The sequence below is a fragment of the Ahaetulla prasina genome, chromosome 1, assembly GCF_028640845.1.
Source record: "Ahaetulla prasina isolate Xishuangbanna chromosome 1, ASM2864084v1, whole genome shotgun sequence".
NCBI classification, from domain to species: Eukaryota; Metazoa; Chordata; class Lepidosauria; order Squamata; family Colubridae; genus Ahaetulla; species Ahaetulla prasina.
In genome coordinates, this window is record NC_080539.1 from 296,716,872 (window position 1) to 296,734,217 (window position 17,346).

Genomic DNA, 17,346 nt, shown 5'->3' on the forward strand with positions numbered 1-17,346 from the left:
TTGCTGGTAGAGCATGTGTGCATGTTTGGTTTGTGGAGCATGTGGAAGCAGCTTCACTTTGAATTTCTGTGCATTGGCTTCCTGGTAGAGCAGATAAAGAAGCTGTTCTGTGCTATAATCTGTCAAACCTTTATTTATTTATACAATTTAGATCCTACCCAACTCACAATAAGTCTGGGCGACTTGTTTATATTTAAAAATCAAGGAACAATAAGAACAAAACATAGATCATGCGTACCGAAGACAGACTTAACAGTCCTACAGTGGTTCATTTTTTTTAAAGTCATCAAATAGTTTTGATTAATCCAATTTCAAACAGACATACATAAAATTAAAATATAAAGTATTCCCCATACACAAAAAAAATTAAAAAATTACATCTATTTATTTATCCAAGGGGAAGGGTGGGACGGCGAAGTTAGGTTCAGGGGGATACCTATCTGAGCCATTGCTAGATCCTGTGCCGGCTCACGACATAAACATCATCGATTCTGAGGTGGAAGAAGAGGCTAGAGCTCATGGTCTTGGGGATAACTATCTGCACGATAGGTGGGAGGGGCAGGTATGGTGGACGCGAGGGCCCATATCGGGTTCGGGGAGTGCGCCCGCGCTATTTACGAGCGATCGCGCACTCCGGTCCCCCGATAGTTTCCCGTTCCCCGAGTGGCTTAAATCCTCAGAAGCTGGACCTTCACCTGATGTTATGCAATGCCAAGTCCGTTATAAATAAAGCCCCCTTCATCTCCGATCTTATACAGGAGGGGGGTGCGGACCTGATTGGCATTTCGGAGACCTGGTTGGGCACAGAAGGGGGGGTTCCCCTGATAGAGATGTGCCCACCGGGTTTCTGTGCGTTCCATCAGGCCAGGGCCCAGGGTAGGGGTGGGGGAGTGGAGGTTATTATCAATGAGAGTCTTGAGCCGAGGGAGATCACTGTACCACAGATAACCGGATGTGAGTCCCTCCTTGTGAAGTGGGGCCGTGGGGTTCAGGTGGGTTTACTGATCACGTACCTAGCTCCTTGCTACGTGACAGAAACCCTGCCTGAGCTGTTGGAGGTGGTCGCCGGGACGGCAGTGGAGATCCCCAGGCTTATGGTCATGGGGGATTTCAATTTACCGTCGGTGGGGATAGCATCCACATCAGCTCGGGAGTTCATGGCTTCCATGACGGCCTTGAACCTGACCCAGTTAGTGAGCGACCCCACTCACATCGGGGGGAACACTCTGGATTTGATTTTTGTCTCTGGACAGTGGTTGAATGATCTGGAATTAGGGGAGTTAGTTATCAAACCCTTGTCATGGTCAGATCATTCACTCCTTCAGCTAGACTTTCGAACCGCTGACCCCCACCGCAAGGAGACGGAACCGACTCGCTGGTTCCGTCCCAGGTGCCTGATGGACCCTGAAGGGTTCCAGACGGAGCTTGGGCTTTTCCCTGAGGATTTAGCCCACGACTCGGCTGAAGCTCTGGTCGCTGCCTGGGATCGGGCGGCTGGCGCTCTAGATCGAGTCGTGCCTTTGCGGCCTCTGACTCGGTGCCGATCTCGTTTAGCCCCTTGGTACTCCGAGGGGCTGAGGGAAATGAAGCGCTGGAAAAGACGCCTAGAGAGTATCTGGAGGGCCAGCCGCTCCGAATCTGACCGGACACTAGTTAGGTCTCAAATTCAGACCTATCTAGTGGCGATGAGGCTGGCAAAACGGGAGTATTTTTCCAACCTCATTGCATCAGCAGATAACCGCCCAGCCGCCCTGTTTAGGGTGACCCGCTCGCTCCTCCATCAGGGAGCGGTAGAGGATCCCTTAAAGGGTCGAGCTGAGGAATTTGGACAATATCTGTTGGATAAAATCACTCAAATTCGGGAAGGGTTGGACACAGACTGGGTGGATCCAGACGGGGTGGAGGAGGCAAGTCTTGATGTTGTTATCTGGGATGAGTTTGATCCTGTGGCTCCTGAGGACATGGACAGGTTAATGGGAAGATTGACTGCGACCACATGTTTATTGGACCCGTGTCCCTCCTGGTTGGTTTTGGCCACCCGGGAGGTGACACAAGGCTGGCTCCAGAAAATCGTGAACGCTTCTTTGATGGAGGGTGTTTTCCCTGCCGCCTTGAAAGAGGCGGTGGTGAGGCCCCTCCTCAAGAAGCCTTCCCTTGACCCAGCTAGTTTAGCAAATTATCGTCCGGTCTCCAACCTTCGCTTTGTGGCAAAGGTTGTCGAGAGTGTGGTTGCATGACAGTTGCCCCAGTACCTGGATGAAACTGTCTATCTTGATCCATTCCAGTCCGGTTTCCGGCCTGGTCACAGCACGGAAACAGCCTTGGTCACGCTAGTTGATGATCTCTTGAGGGCTCAGGACAGAGGTTGTTCCTCTGTCTTGGTCCTATTAGATCTCTCAGCAGCTTTTGATACCATCGATCATGGTATCCTGCTGCGCCGACTCGAGGGACTTGGAGTGAGGGGCATTGTTCATCAGTGGTTCTCCTCCTACCTCTCCGATCGGTCGCAGACGGTGTTGACGGGGGGACAGAGATCGACCCCAAGGCGCCTCTTATGTGGGGTGCCGCAAGGGTCGGTTCTCTCGCCTCTTCTGTTCAGCATCTATATGAAGCCGCTGGGTGAGATCATCCGTGGTTTTGGGGTGAGTTGTCATCTATACGCTGATTTATTTATTTATTTATTTATTTATTATTTAAATTTTTATACCGCCCTTCTCCCGAGGGACTCAGGGCGGTTTACAGCCAGATAAAATGACAGTACTATTACAAAATAAATACTATTAAAATACCACTAAAAAACTTATTCAAATTGGCCGCAATTAAAATTTAGCAAATAATAAAACCCATTAAAAACCCATTCAAAACCCATTAAAACCCCTTAAAACCCACAATTTTAAAACTAATCCAGTCCTGCAGATGAACAAATAAGTTTTAAGCTCATGACGAAAGGTCCGGAGGCCCGGAAGTTGACGAAGCCCTGGGGGGAGTTCGTCCCAGAGGGCGGGAGCCCCCACAGAGAAGGCCCTTCCCCTGGGTGTCGCCAGACGACACTGTTTCGCTGACGGCACCCTGAGGAGTCCCTCTCTGTGAGAGCGCACGGGACGGTGAGAGGTATCCGGTAGCAGTAGGCGGTCCCGTAAGTAACCCGGCCCTATGCCATGGAGCGCTTTGAAGGTGTTCACCAGAACCTTGAAGGTGACATGATACCCAGCTCTACATTTCCACCCCTAACCACCCCAACGAGGCTGTTGAAGTGATGTCCCAGTGCCTGGGGGCCATACGGGTTTGGATGGGGAGGAACAGACTCAGACTAAATCCCACCAAGACCGAGTGGCTGTGGATGCCGGCGGCCCGGTACAGTCAGCTAATTCCATCACTGACCATTGGGGGCGAACTATTGGCCCCCACGGAAAGGGCTCGTAATCTGGGCGTCCTCCTGGATGCACGGCTGTCTTTAGAAGATCATATGATAGCTGTCACCAGGGGAGCTTTTCATCAGGTTCGCCTGATACGCCAGTTACGCCCCTTTCTGGATCGGGCTTCCTTATGCACGGTCGCTCATGCCCTTGTTACATCCCGCCTGGACTACTGTAATGCTCTCTACATGGGGCTCCCCTTGAAGGGTACCCGGAGACTCCAACTGGTCCAGAATGCGGCTGCGCGGGTGATAGAAGGAGCACCTTGTGGCTCCCGTGTAACACCCCTCCTGCGTAGTCTGCACTGGCTCCCGGTGGTCTTCCGGGTTCACTTCAAGGTACTTGTTATCACCTTTAAAACGCTCCATGGCCTAGGGCCGGGATATTTACGGGACCGCCTACTGCCACCATTAACCTCTCACCGACCAGTGCGCTCTCACAGAGAGGGCCTCCTCCGGATACCGTCAGCTAAACAATGTCAGCTGGCGACCTCTAGGGGGAGGGCCTTCTCTGTGGGGGCCCCTACCCTCTGGAACGAGCTCCCTCTGGGGCTTCGTCAACTCCCCGATCTCAGGTCCTTCCGCCGCGAGCTGAAGTCGTTGCTGTTTCGAAGAGCAGGACTAGCTTGAACGTAGTTTTTAAATTGGGGTTTTTAAAAAAGGGGTTTAAATGAGGTTTTAAATTTGTATTTAAAAGTTTTAGGGCATCAATTGAATTTAACTGTCTATTCTTTTAGCTGTTTATATGTATTATATGTTTTTCTGTTGTTTTTTTTGGCTGTGAACCGCCCTGAGTCTTTCAGGAGATGGGCGGTATACAAATATAATAAATAATAATAATAATAATAATCTATATCCCAAGTTATCTATATATCCTACCTATATCTCAAGTTCATTTGATTTTGTAAGCATTTAAAAAAAAATAAGTTTTCAATGATGACCCAACCTGTCCAAGATTTTTTTTCCAAAGAAAAATATGTGTCATTTTTTTTACAGAATCTTTACTTTTCTCAAAAATTGCTAAATCACATCTCTGAAATCCAGTCCTTCATATCAACAATTATAGTATTTTCCTACTTCCTAAAGATTATTCTGTTTTACTTTTGCGACAGCATGAAAAAAACCTTCTTCATTCCAAACTTAATAAATTCCACCTAGTCGGTGTATAATTCAATACAATATGGCTGTCTTTTAAAAATCTGAGTTTTCTCAATAATTCTGTCAATTTAGTGTATAACATCATTTCTAAAGGGGTATAAGGAAGAAATTCATCCTAGCAGAGATCAGTAATTCCTTCCCCCCAAGATCAAAATTTTATATTTATATTAATTTTATAAAATTAATAGTTAACTGAATACTACCATCCCCATTTAATATTCTGTGAATTTTTTTCTGCAATTAGTATTTTAGAAAAAATCCTTATGTCTTATCCTGTACATTCTTAAAATATTAAGCATCTGCTTTTTACTAGATCTTTATACAGTCTACTAGCCATTTTAGATTTTTTGTATTAGCATGCTGATAAAACTTTATACTTTTATACAGGGATGGAATCCAGTAGGTTCTGACGGGTTCTGGAGAACCGGTAGTGGAAATTTTGAGCAGTTTGGAGAACCAGTAGTGGAAATTTTGAGTAGTTTGGAGAACCGGCAAATACCACCTCTGGCTGGCCCCAGAGTAGGGTGGGAATAAGATTTTGCAGTATCCTTCCCCCAGGAGTGGGGAGGGAATGGGGATTTTGCAGTATCCTTCCCTTCGAGTGGGGTGGAAATGGAGATATTGCAATATCCTTCCCCTGCCATACCCACCAAGCCACACCACACCTACCAAACCACGCCCACAGAACCGGTAGTAAAAAAAATTGGATTTCACCACTGCTTTAACATTAAGTAATCATTTTTGTTTTAGTTTTGTCTTCCTCCCCAACTGTTTTGAATTTAGATGTAGTTGGTAGTCCTTAATATGTAAGTAAAAAAACAAAAAAAACCTCTGAAGTCTTCCTATGCTAACTAAGCAAGTAATCACATATACCTATTTTTGTTGTTTGGGGACAGGACAAGCTTGCTGTAGTGGCTCCATGTTTCGAAATTCAAGAGTTGCCTTCCATCCATGGGAAATGCAAAAGAATATTGTCCACTATGTTTATCAAAATATGGTGGGTGGCACTATTGGAGCACAACTTAAGAAGGTAAAAGTTACAAAATTAAAAAACACTGAAAGTTAATTATAATTGGTATGTTTTGTCCTGAAGAATCTCTTTCCAAAGATGTTATTTTACTTTGTTGGAAAATTTTCAAACAAGTAACCAATAATTTTCCAGTTCTTTTCTCTCTGTTTTTTAATACTCAGTGTTTCATTTGTTTTAAAAATATACTGTGTACAAAGCTTGTAATTGGCCCAACTGCAACTTAGTAAACCTAAAAAGATAATATGTTTCCTTACTCTGTTTAAGGGCATATATTTTCCATGTTTCTTTAACTTCTAATTTAACTTTTTTACGTTATAATTCTGGATTTTTGTCTGCCAGGAGTCAATAGACTGTTACCTTACCGTAAATATATAAATGTTCTAAATATATCCTGAATGAGTCCCAAATTAACTGAACTTTCATTTATTTGAAAATCTATATATTTATTATTTGTTGTTCCGTTAACTATGAAACTTCCAGGAAAAAAGTATTAAAATATTAACTCTGGTAATCGAAATATTTTTGTCCAAATTCAATGACACTAATATGGGTGGATAATTAGAAATTGTACAATTAACTATTGAACCTGATACTAAAAATTATCTGAGTTTACATATTTAAATAGTCTTCACTAATGTCCACTGAATTGAATCCCTGGATGGTATTCAAAGGATGTTGTAACTTTCTTTTCATTTTTTTCCCAAACTAATAATGGATCAAGAATTACACAGATCATAGTTATGTCATCCACCTGAAATTCAAGATTAGTAAAACTAACATTAGTGATTGTGTAAAATATTCAGTTAAATACAGTATTCCTATATGACAAAAATAATCAAAGTTGAACTGTTGCTGTTTTATAACGAGCAGATAGTACTTTTAAAGTACACAGGAACTGGATGCCTCATCCTTCTCCAAACCACATTCTCTGGAATAGTTGCTGTAACTTTTTTTAATAATGTTTTAAAATTAGGCAGCTCTGGTTAAAGAACTGCCTAATCCAGGGGTGTCCAAACTTGGTTCCTTTAAGACTTTTGGACTTCAACTCCCAGAGTCCCTCAGCCAGCAAAGCTGGCTGAGGAACTCTGGGAGTTGAAGTCCAAAAGTCTTAAAGGGACCAAGTTTGGACACCCCTGGCCTAATCTTTCTCTTTTTCATCTGCCATGACTTGGATTCAAAGTGAGGTTGCTCACTTAACCACTATGTGATCATGCTATACTGGAACTAATGATCTCTATACTTGATGACTAAAATTGCATAGTCACCAAATCATTTGTTCAATTATAAAATTAGAAAGTTTCACTAAAATTTCTACTTCCTTGGCAGATTTTGAATTTCCAGTTATTTAATTGACTTAATCCCTTTCTTTGCTAAAATGATTTTTCCTCATTTTTCCAGCATTATATATTACATATAAAAGAATCCAGCCTCATCAATTTCAGTGTATAAAGAAATATTTTTTTCCTTTTAAACATGCTCCTCAGCTGTTTAATGTTCCATGACTCAAATATATTTGTCATTTAAAAAAAAAATACAAAAGTGTATGTGTAATGATGACTGGATTAGCTCCAGATCTGAATTGCAAATAACAATAACCAGCATTTAAAAAAATGAACCTTCTTAAACATAGTATGATTCATTACTCCTGAAAAAACATCTTGTCAATAGATAATTTATTAAAAACAATTGTTTATTCAACACATTTGAATCAGGAGGAAAAGAAAAGGAACCCAGTGTATTTAACAAATATTAAAACCACTGCCAAAACTTAGAAGAATACTATGAATAATAAAATAATTAATTACAGTAAAATAACATATAATTAAACCCATTAAAATCCATTTAGATATTTGGAAAGCCAACGAAGACATTCCAAGCATTCAGACACACTGTAATTTTTTGGCACATCAATTCTCCAAATCAGTTAATGATTTCTGAATGGACTGGAGTAATAGACTGTATGAATAGCCATCTGTTGCTTGAAATAATTAATAGCCATTTCTGAAACATAAAATTTCATAATGCCTGTCCAATCTAATATATTGTAGAATATACAAGATTGTAAAGACTAATGTCTAAGTGACACATAATAGACTGCTTAGCAGATTCAGCCAAGTCTGAAATAGATCCAAACAAATTTTGATAGCATCTCTTCAAATCTCTTGTGCTCTGGGTAAGAGAATTTGAGTAGCATTTTTCCCCCTCCTTTTTTGATCCAAGGATATGATCCAAAGTATTTTAGCAAGCACCATATACTTCTAGTTACAATGGCACTTAAAACTTTGTAAACTCTTTTGAATGTTCAATAATTCTGCCTAATAAATATAACCTAAACATGACATGTATCTGTTTTCCATTAAAACTGGATAAAGAGTACTCAATTAAACAAATGAATTTTAAAAAGTTGTGTTTGCTCATTTATTTATTGAGGAAAATGAATCCAAAGGTACAATTACACAGTTGTTCGTCTCAACTGTACATATGTATAAAAAGACAGTGTGTGCATATATCTGGGGCTTGGATCCCACTCTCTTACTCTCTTTGCAACAGTGTCTCCAGGTGCCCTTTGTACGGTCTCTCTACTTGTACCGTCTGTTCCGAACGGCAAGTCCCTTTGACAGAAGAATTACAGCTTTGGAATGGCATCCAATGCATCCCAGCACAGTTGCTGTGGGCTCCAAGGGAGGAGACATCATCCTGTGGAACTATGAAGTGCTCAATAAAACATGTTTTATTAAAGGGGTAAGTTGAAGCAGTAAGGGTTGTTTAGTATTAACATGTTGATGAGAGCCATGAGTTATAATTAAATTGTTTTTGAAGAATCAGAGCTGTTTGTCTCCTTGCTTTGAAAGAATAGAAATGAGGTCGGAGGGATGGCTCAAAATTGGATAAATATTATTTTAAAGTGGAAAATCTGTAATCTTTTTGGATCTAGCTTTATTTTACTTTCATGATCCAGACACTTAATTAAGCGACGGGTTGAACTCAACGGTTAAAATGGTCTCTTCCAACTCTGTAGAGATTCTCAGTCATCCAGGTCATAGTTGTCCCAAAGGTGCTTTTTTCAGGAGGCAACTGGACTTTCTTGTTTCTTCTTTTGAAGACATTTCGGTTCTCATCCAAGAAGCTTCTTCAGCTCTGACAGGATCCTGTCAGAGCTGAAGAAGCTTCTTGGATGAGAAGCGAAATGTCTTCAAAAGAAAAAACAAGAAAGTCCCGTTGTCTCCTGAAAAAAGCACCGTTGGGTTTCTTCAAACTCAATTCTCTGAATGAATGGGAGACATCCTGTAAATACAGTGAGATGTTTCATTTGTTTTTTAAAGATATTGCTTTAATATGAAACCTTGTATCAACTGTGGTCACCTATAGACTGAGCTTTACAGTTATAATAGTTCTATAGTGTGTTGTGATGTCTTTTTATTGGATCAGAGGAAGAATTTTTTTAAAAAATCCGTTCCTAGATCTTTTATGTGAGTTTCTTTTAAGATACATATTTGCATGAAAAGACAAGGGCATTGCAGTCTTCTAAACCTTGAAAAAACAGTATAAAATATTAAAACGGAACCTTGCACTAAGAGTATAAATGTAGAGTTCCTGTTTCGTTCTTCTCAAACAAGTAAGAGAAGATAATCAAATAAAAATTAAACTTCTCATGTACCCAGCATGTTATTGCTCCTGAAAGAAGCCTTCCTGACCTCATTTCCATCTTATTTTTTTTTTAATCTTCCCAAGATTTCTAATTCCTCTGCCATATTTCACATATTTCTCTTCATTTTTTTTTACTGTAGACTTTTTCTTTTGTTATGTATAAAGCTCATTAATATGCACCAAATTGATTTGTTTTCCCTGATTATGTTTAAAATTGACAGTATCCCTCAAAGTCTCACTCAGGTCATAATTTTTAAGAAACGGGGGGAAAAAATCAGCTTTCAATATGATACAGTGATTCTGAGAAAGGAAGCTGGGTTCTTGCCATGATACAGATTATGTCAGAGTTAGCAATTGTTATTTTTCCAGTAATAGTTATTTAATATATGTAGCATTGGCCAGAAGAGCTGAAAATCCTTCCCATACCAGGCTCTTTGCTTTGATGCAGTCTTATAAACTTGAATTACTACTTTTTGGGAAATGTAGTTTTATCTTATTACTGACACTGATCAAATAGTATGAGATATTTTTCTCCTTCCTGGTTTTTGAGTGGCTTCGTGTGTTATCCATTTCTTTTAACCATAGATTGGAGCTGGAGGGTCCATCACAGGAATGAAGTTTAATCCTTTTAATCCAAGTGAGCTGTACACATCATCAGTTGCTGGAACTACTACCTTGCAAGATTTTAATGGAAATACAATCCGGGTCATGACCAATACCGATGACTGGGAGTAAGATGCAATCTACTTCTTTCAGGATTTTTTTTTTTATTAGAAGGCAGCATAACCATAAAAAACAGTTAAGATTGGAATATTTTTCATTGTTCCACTCAGCATTTGGGAGATTTATATTCCTGAGTGCTCATTTTTCTAGTTCAGAAAGTAGCCTTTAAGGTACTTTTTTAGGTAGAAAGATGAAAAAAACTACTGAGTAAAACAGTTTGAAAGTCAGTAAAATAACAAAATGAAAACTGACCAGAAGACTGAATTAGAGATTTTCCTTGGTAAAGAGATTTGCTTAAAACATGTAAGACTTAGATTACCATAAAATACTAGTCAGTTTTTTTCCATATAGTTCATATGAAAAAACTTGTACAGCTGGAAAATATTGTACTTTATTTATTTATTTATTTATTGGATTTTTATACCGCCCTTCTCCCGAAGGACTCAGGGCGGTTCACAGCCAAGATAAAACAGCAATAATATACAAATAAAACAATAGTTAAAAAACTTATTAGATATAAGGCCAGATTAAAACATTTAAAACCGTAAAAAACCCCATAAAATTTATATCAAATATTAAAAACTATTTAAAATTCCTATGCCAGTCCTGCGCGAATGAACAGATAAGTCTTCAGCTCGTGGCGGAAGGTCCGAAGGTCAGGCAGTTGACGAAGTCCAGGGGGAAGTTCATTCCAGAGGGTGGGAGCCCCCACAGAGAAGGCCCTTCCCCTGGGGGCCGCCAGCCGACATTGCTTGGCGGACGGCACCCTGAGAAGTCCCTCTCTGCGAGTGTACGGGTCGGTGGGAGGCATTCGGTAGCATAGGCGGTCCTGTAAGTACCCTGGCCCTAAGCCATGGAGCGCTTTAAAGGTAGTAACCAAAACCTTAAAGTGCACCCAAAAGACCACAGGTAGCCAGTGCAGCCTGCGCAGGAGTGGTGTTACATGGGAGCCACGTGCGGCTCCCTCTATCACCCGCGCAGCTGCATTCTGAACCAACTGGAGCCTCCGGGTGCTCTTCAAGGGGAGCCGTATGTAGAGAGCATTGCAGTAATCCAAGCGAGAGGTAACAAGAGCATGAGTGACCGTGCATAGGGCATCCCGGTCAAGGAAGGGGCGCAACTGGCGGATCAGGCGAACCTGATAAAAAGCTCTCCTGGAGACGGTCGTCAAGTGATCTTCAAAAGACAACCGCCCATCCAGGAGAATGCCCAAGTTATGCACCCTCTCCACTGGGGCCAATGATTCGCCCCCAACAGTCAGCCGCGGCTGCAGCTGACTGTACCGGGGTGCCGGCATCCACAGCCACTCCGTCTTGGAGGGATTGAGCTTGAGCCTGTTTCTCCCCATCCAGACCCGTATGGCTTCCAAACACTTCAAGGGAAATAGGCTATTTTGAACCTAAGAGCACAAAGTAATACATTTTTTAAGTATTTGTAGCCATGTAATGCTGCTACTGTTGAAAAATAGAGGGTCTTTCAACAGTAGCAGCATTACATGGCTACAAATACTTAAAAAATGTATTTCTTTGTGCTCTTAGGTTCAAAATAGCCTATTTCCCTTGAAGTACAATATTTTCCATATATATATGTTATATATATAAGTTATAGAAATAAGGGATGTGGTGGCTCAAGGGCTAGGATGTTGAGCTTGTCGATCGAAAGGTCGGCAGCTCAGTGGTTTGAATCCCTAGTGCTGCTGTGTAACAGGGTGAGCTCCCGTTACTTGTCCCAGCTTCTGCCAACCTAGCAGTTTCGAAAGCACGTAAAAATGCAAGTAGAAAAAATAGGAACCACCTTTGGTGGGAAGGTAACAGTGGTCCGTGCGCCTTTGGCGTTGAGTTATGCCGGCCACATGACCACGGAGACGTCTTCAGACAGCGCTGGCTCTTTGGCTTTGAAACGGAGATGAGCACCACACCCTAGAGTCGGCAACGACTAGCACGTATGTGCAAGGGAACCTTTACCTTACCTTTTATGCTGCTACTGTTGAAAAATAGAGGGTCTTTACTACTCTGTTTTGGGATTATTCTAGTTCTGTATTATTTTAAACAGCCCTTAATAGTGAAATAAAGAGTGACAGTGAGATATTAAGTAGCACTAATAGGGTCCAAATTGTTTCCAGTGTTCTGAACTTGGAACAAAATGTTCTCAAGTTTTATCAGAATGTTTCATTCCACATCGTTTTGAGTATTCTACAGTTGGCTTGATTTAGTAATTCATTTTAGTTTCCCCCAAGCCATAGAAATTTGGAGAGAGAATTAAAACAGGAGTGACAAGTGTTGTTATTATAATTGGCCAGAGCCACTTTTGAAGGAGCAGGGAGGGTACAAAGGATAATTAGGCAAATATTTCAGAAAATAAGAGCTTGCTTTCAATATAGAAAGAGTACTGCCCTCTAGCACTGACGTTTACTACTATTTTTATATTGCTGTCTGGAAGTTAGTTCATGAGTTGTAGTGTAATTTTGCTGTCTTATGTGTTCTTTGTATATTGTCTTGTATAAACAAACATTAATATATATATATATATATATATATTTGTTTTCTGAGGTTTTCACGGGTGTTTGTATATATATATATATATATATATATATATATATATATAAAAAATATATATATATATAAAAGAAACTTCAATGAAATATCCAGAAAACTGTATGTTTGCTGCTGTTAAATTGTTTATGGGTTTCATTGAAGTAAATCCTTTGTTATTTTTTGCTACTTTAGATTCAGTTCTGTCACTTTTTGTGCAAGTGTAGTCTACATAAATTATTCTTACTGCGGATTTTGTTGTTTGCTATGAAAAAAATAGTTAAAATGTCATTGTTTTGCCTATTCCTTCTGTAGATTGATGGTAAATTAGCATGTAGCAGGGACCTCACATACTTTTATGTGAGGTACTTTTCCACCCACAGTGAAAAGCAAGGCAGTAAGGGCCTTGTTTCAAATTTCTGTTGTTTCCATTTAAAACATCTTGGGTTTTGTTCCATCAAAAGAGATGACAATTGTGTGGGTGGAATATTTTGAATGGGACTGTTGTGTTATAATCTAAAAATGTATATAAAATGTTCTAGATTTTTAATTAATGCAGTGTTTCTTTATAAAAGGGCTAATTGGTGTGATGTACAGTTGTCCCATTTTTTGAAATATTATGAAATAGTTTTGAGGACAGCTTTTCAGCATTTGTTGTACTTGCTTTGTAAAGGAAGTAAGTGCATTTAAATATATAGGGAATGAATTAGCTAGGATTGATGTAGTACTGAATTAAATTCAAAATTAATTAGGCTGCTACTATATAGATAATTTTATTTAGTCTGGAGATCACAGCCTCGTGTCCCAATGTTAGATGTTGTTTTCTAATCCCTTGTCCCACGCTAGAAGCTATTCAGGTCAGCTGTAATTTTCATCCTGGCCCGTTCTTATCTTTATTCCATTTTTTTAATGGATGCAGGATACCATTTACAATCTAAGAGTGATCCTTGGCCTTAAAAAAAGTATGCACTCTTAATAATTTAGCTACCTATTCTCATTCTTTCATGGTGATATAGCTGTTTTCATCTGCTAGTTTCTTCCATGTTCCAGAAAGACTCCAGAGACCCTACCAGAAGCTTGAGATTTAATTAGCCCCAACTGGCTGAATTCTACCTCTGCCTCTGAGGCAAGTGATGAGTGACTCACCCAGTCACCTGACCAACCGGCCACACCTACCCAGCCAGAGAACCGGTTGTTAAGTTGTTCAAGTCCCACCACTGATCTGTAGTCATAAATTACAAGTTTGGGGAAGAAGGAAGAAAGAAATGCTATTCTTTTCATTAAGCTTGCTCTAAGTTCTTTCATAAGTACTGTATAAGGACAGTCTCTTAGAATTTGTTTGAACTATTTTCTGAGCGTACAGAATGAAGTAACACGTTTCTGCTTCAGAATATAATGAGTCATTGGAAATTTAGTGTTGCTTTTCATTTTGGCACATGAAGTAGTTTGTTGTAGGCATGAATACTTGGGCAATCTGCAGAAGAAAGCCTTTAAAATCCAAGAAATCCCTCTCTGGGTACAAATCTGTAGGAAAGATTTAAGGAAACAAATCAAAACACCAATAGTGACTTTGCAGACTTGCTATGCTCCAATTTTTTTGTAATGGTAGAAAAATCAGTAAACTATTTTGTAGTTTTGCCTTTTCATTGTCTATTGTCTTGCAAATAAATATAAAGTCTACAAGGGCCAATTCACAGTCTATAATTGAACAATATTCAAAATAAATATCTGAAGGAAAAATACATGGATATATATGTCAGACCTCATTTTTCTGAGCTGCATAGAATGTTAAATTTAGATTTTTTTTCAACTACTTTAAATAATCAATGATGAAAAACTAGCAGCAATTTTACTTGCAACCTAAGTTGGTTTGGTTTGGTTTGAAGATGTTAAATTAATCTGGGTTGTTTTGTTTCATCAATTTGAATCTCCTCCCTCTATCCCTCCTATAGATTATTCACTGTGGGTAGCCCAGATTTAGTCCAAAATTTTTGTGACAATTGTTAAAGTGACTTTTGCCTCATTTCACAACCTTTCTTGCCACAGTTGTTAAGTGAATCACTGCAGCTGTTTATATTAGTAACACGGCTGTTAAGTGAATCTGGCTTCCCCATTGACTTTTCTTATCAGAAGGTCGCAAAAGGTGATCACATGATTCAGGGACTCCGCAACCATCATAAATATGAGTCAGTTGCCAAGTGTCCGAATTTCAATCATGTGACCTTGGGGATGCCACAACGGTTGTATGTGTGAAAAATGGTCAAAGGTCACTTTTTTCACTGCTGTTGTGACTTTGAACAATCACTAAATGAATTGTTATAAGACGAGGACTACCTGTACATTTCAAATTAAAACCAGCTCTGTGGTAAATGCTTTAAGCATGATGTCGTGTCCCACTCCTCCGCTGACGGCCGGGTCAGGGAAATCCGAATCAGGCTTGCCTCTGCAGCTCTGCCCAAAGTCCTAGCAAAGTCCTCAGAGCAGGCAGGAGACCAGAAAGTGACTTCAGCAAGATAAGTTCGACTTTGCCTGACTCAGAGACTGCCAGAAAGCAGATCCTTTATGGGGTGTGGCTCCATGACTCAGCACTCATTAAGGCCTGCCCCTCCCTTCCTTCTGTTGCCTCCGCCTATCCAGTCTTCTGATGCGAGGGTCACTCCAATCAGCTGTTGGTAATAAACTTTCCTCAGGCTCACATGCTGTGGAGGAGGGGGAGGGGTCTAGCTGCTCCGTTTGCCTGGGCATGGAGTCAGGGCTGGGGCCGAGAGGTGCTCCTTCTTCTGCAGTTTGTCTGGGCATGGAGCCAGGACTGGGGCCGGGAGGCATACATTCCTCCGTGTTCGGGAGCAGATAAGAAGGCCCCGGCTGCTCTGAGGGTGGGCAAGACACAACACATATGTTTAATTTTTCCATGTGATATCTTTACAGATATACACCAGAGCCTTTGATTTTAATTACCTGATTCGGTGATTTATATGATAGAAATGTCATTTTATATGGTTTTGGTCTGAACGCTTCTTGGTAAATAACTCCAACCAATCCTGTATCAAAATCAGATCCTTCAGACTCAGTTCACTTGTGACTCCATCAATTATATAAGTGCTTCTTTTGAAGTTATTGCTTCTTTTGTTTTCTTTGGTTGCATTTCTATTTGTTATAGAACCGTGATCGCAAACCTATGGCACGCATGCCGGAAGTGGTACGCAGAGCCATCTCTCTGGGCACTTGAGCCGCTGTCCATTGCTCTTCCGGGTTCTGGCACAGCGGCCAGCTGGTCTTCACACGCATGGGAATGCAGGAAACTGGAAGAGCAGCTGCCCGGTGTGCACCGGCCATCTTGTCTTCCGGTTTCTGGCATGCATACACGTGCGAAGACCTGTTGGCCAGTGCACATGCATGTGCAGAAAACTGGAAGATCAGCTTCCCGGTACGCGCATGTGCACAGGGCGCCTGCTCTTCCGGTTTCTGGCATGTGTGCGCCCATGCGTGTTCCCATTTCGGCATTCGCTGCCGAAAAGTTTCGCCAACACTGTTTAGAATATAACTGTTATTTTTTTTTTTAGTTTCTGGTATTGCAGTGTTGATGTATCTGCAACTCGTCGGACTGTAGTAACAGGAGATAATGTAGGGAACGTGATTTTGCTTAGTACTGAAGGTGAACAGGTTTGTATATTTTCTTTTTTCCATAACATAAAACACTTAAGCATTTTTTAATGTACCTAATAATATTCCACTGAAACCTGATTGAAAATCTTCTAAACCTGTTTTAAAGACTGCATGATGATATTGCACTGAGCTGCTACATGCAGTCCAATCATAATTTGACATCTCCTACACAAACTATGTTTCTCTTCTGTAGGGCAATCCTTTATTGCAATAAATGACACAATTTCTTCCCATGCTTGTTTTACTCAATCTGGGTGACTGATAGGTAATGAAGAGGCCCTGTTCATGTGTGTCAGTGGATGTGCATAAAATAAATAGATTAATGAATGAACAGATTTAAGTTTTCAATAGAGTTGGGCAGATTCCTGCCTCTGATTGCATTATCTCTAGCCTCATCATGGAGGCATTGTAGATTGTTCATATTGGGAGAGGCATGATCATATCAACAGTAGAGCAACTAAAGGTGGTTGCCATTTGCCATCACATCAGGCCAAAAATAAAATGGTGATGTCATGAAGAGCATCCCTTAAAAACATTTATTAGCACACTGGGATGTGAGGATGAGTTTTCTCTGCCTAATATCCATACACCAGAATCTTGTGCTCTACAACAGAAAAACATTGCCTTCTCTTATATCCATTGTAGATATGGAATTTGAAGCTGCACAAAAAGAAAGTGACTCATGCGGAGTTTAATTCTCACTGTGATTGGCTGCTGGCTACGGCCTCTGTAGATCAGACAGTCAAAATCTGGGATCTGAGAAATATTAAAGATAAATCAAGTTGTCTTCATGTACTTCAGCATGATAAAGGTGTCAATGCAGGTAAGATATAAAATCCGAATGCCCTATGACTTTTGTTCATCTTGTATCCATAGTGCCACTGATTCTCCTTTGCATTTACAGTTGATCCTATATAGATTATAAATTTCAAAGGATTGTTGGATAAAAATAAAGTAATAGTAAAATTCAGCATTTTATTTTTATCTGAATTGATCATTGTATTATACTTTTTTATTTAGAACCATTCCGCTTGTTGCATTGTCTGTTTTCATATTCTGAAAAAAAAATTACTCAGGATATTAATACGGTTGTATCAATGAAGTGCATATGTTTCATAATACTAGGGATATGGAAATATGCTCTATTACTTCAACCTTTAGGAAATACTATAACA

The 17,346-nt window shown here is 40.3% G+C and overlaps 1 protein-coding gene across 6 annotated transcripts in view; it reads left to right on the forward strand.

Moving 5' to 3' along the window:
- The window catches only part of DDB2 (damage specific DNA binding protein 2), a 44,854-nt gene that overhangs the window by 20,898 nt on the left and 6,610 nt on the right, over nt 1-17,346 (forward strand). For all 6 annotated transcript variants that reach the window (XM_058161796.1, XM_058161797.1, XM_058161798.1 and 3 more), the window contains 5 exons: nt 5,470-5,603; nt 8,154-8,345; nt 9,837-9,982; nt 16,069-16,168; nt 16,817-16,994. In XM_058161796.1, the coding sequence (XP_058017779.1) occupies nt 5,470-5,603; nt 8,154-8,345; nt 9,837-9,982; nt 16,069-16,168; nt 16,817-16,994 (750 nt within the window). The remainder of the gene's footprint in view (nt 1-5,469; nt 5,604-8,153; nt 8,346-9,836; nt 9,983-16,068; nt 16,169-16,816; nt 16,995-17,346) is intronic.